Below are 230 nucleotides of genomic sequence, written 5' to 3'. Positions count from 1 at the left end.
CTTTGTCTCTTGCGCCGCCCGCCTCACTTTCTCGATCCAGTTCCTCCCCGACGCGGCAGTGGAATTATTCTCGCCTCCTGAAGGGCCGAGGCATCCTTGGGGAACTCGTTGGCCATGACGTCACCCGCGCCGCTGGTATAAATGGGGGGACACAGGCACTGATCAGCAGTTGGACGCGAACAGCCGAAGTAAAGCCAGAATGAGACAGCTTGTAAGTTCTTCCACGGTAT

General features: G+C 57.4%; 1 protein-coding gene across 1 annotated transcript in view; it reads left to right on the top strand.

Moving 5' to 3' along the window:
- The first annotated feature begins 94 nt into the window (after window positions 1-94).
- Window positions 95-230, top strand: part of LOC119592848 (skin secretory protein xP2-like) — a 1,091-nt gene continuing 955 nt past the window's right edge. Inside the window, exon 1 of the mRNA XM_037941748.1 lies at window positions 95-211. Within this exon, the coding sequence (XP_037797676.1) occupies window positions 200-211 (12 nt within the window). The 5' untranslated portion in view covers window positions 95-199. The remainder of the gene's footprint in view (window positions 212-230) is intronic.

This window comes from Penaeus monodon, chromosome 31 (genome assembly GCF_015228065.2).
Source record: "Penaeus monodon isolate SGIC_2016 chromosome 31, NSTDA_Pmon_1, whole genome shotgun sequence".
Taxonomy (NCBI): Eukaryota; Metazoa; Arthropoda; class Malacostraca; order Decapoda; family Penaeidae; genus Penaeus; species Penaeus monodon.
Note: the sequence above shows the minus strand (reverse complement) of the source record. Positions and strands in the feature narration are given on the sequence as shown.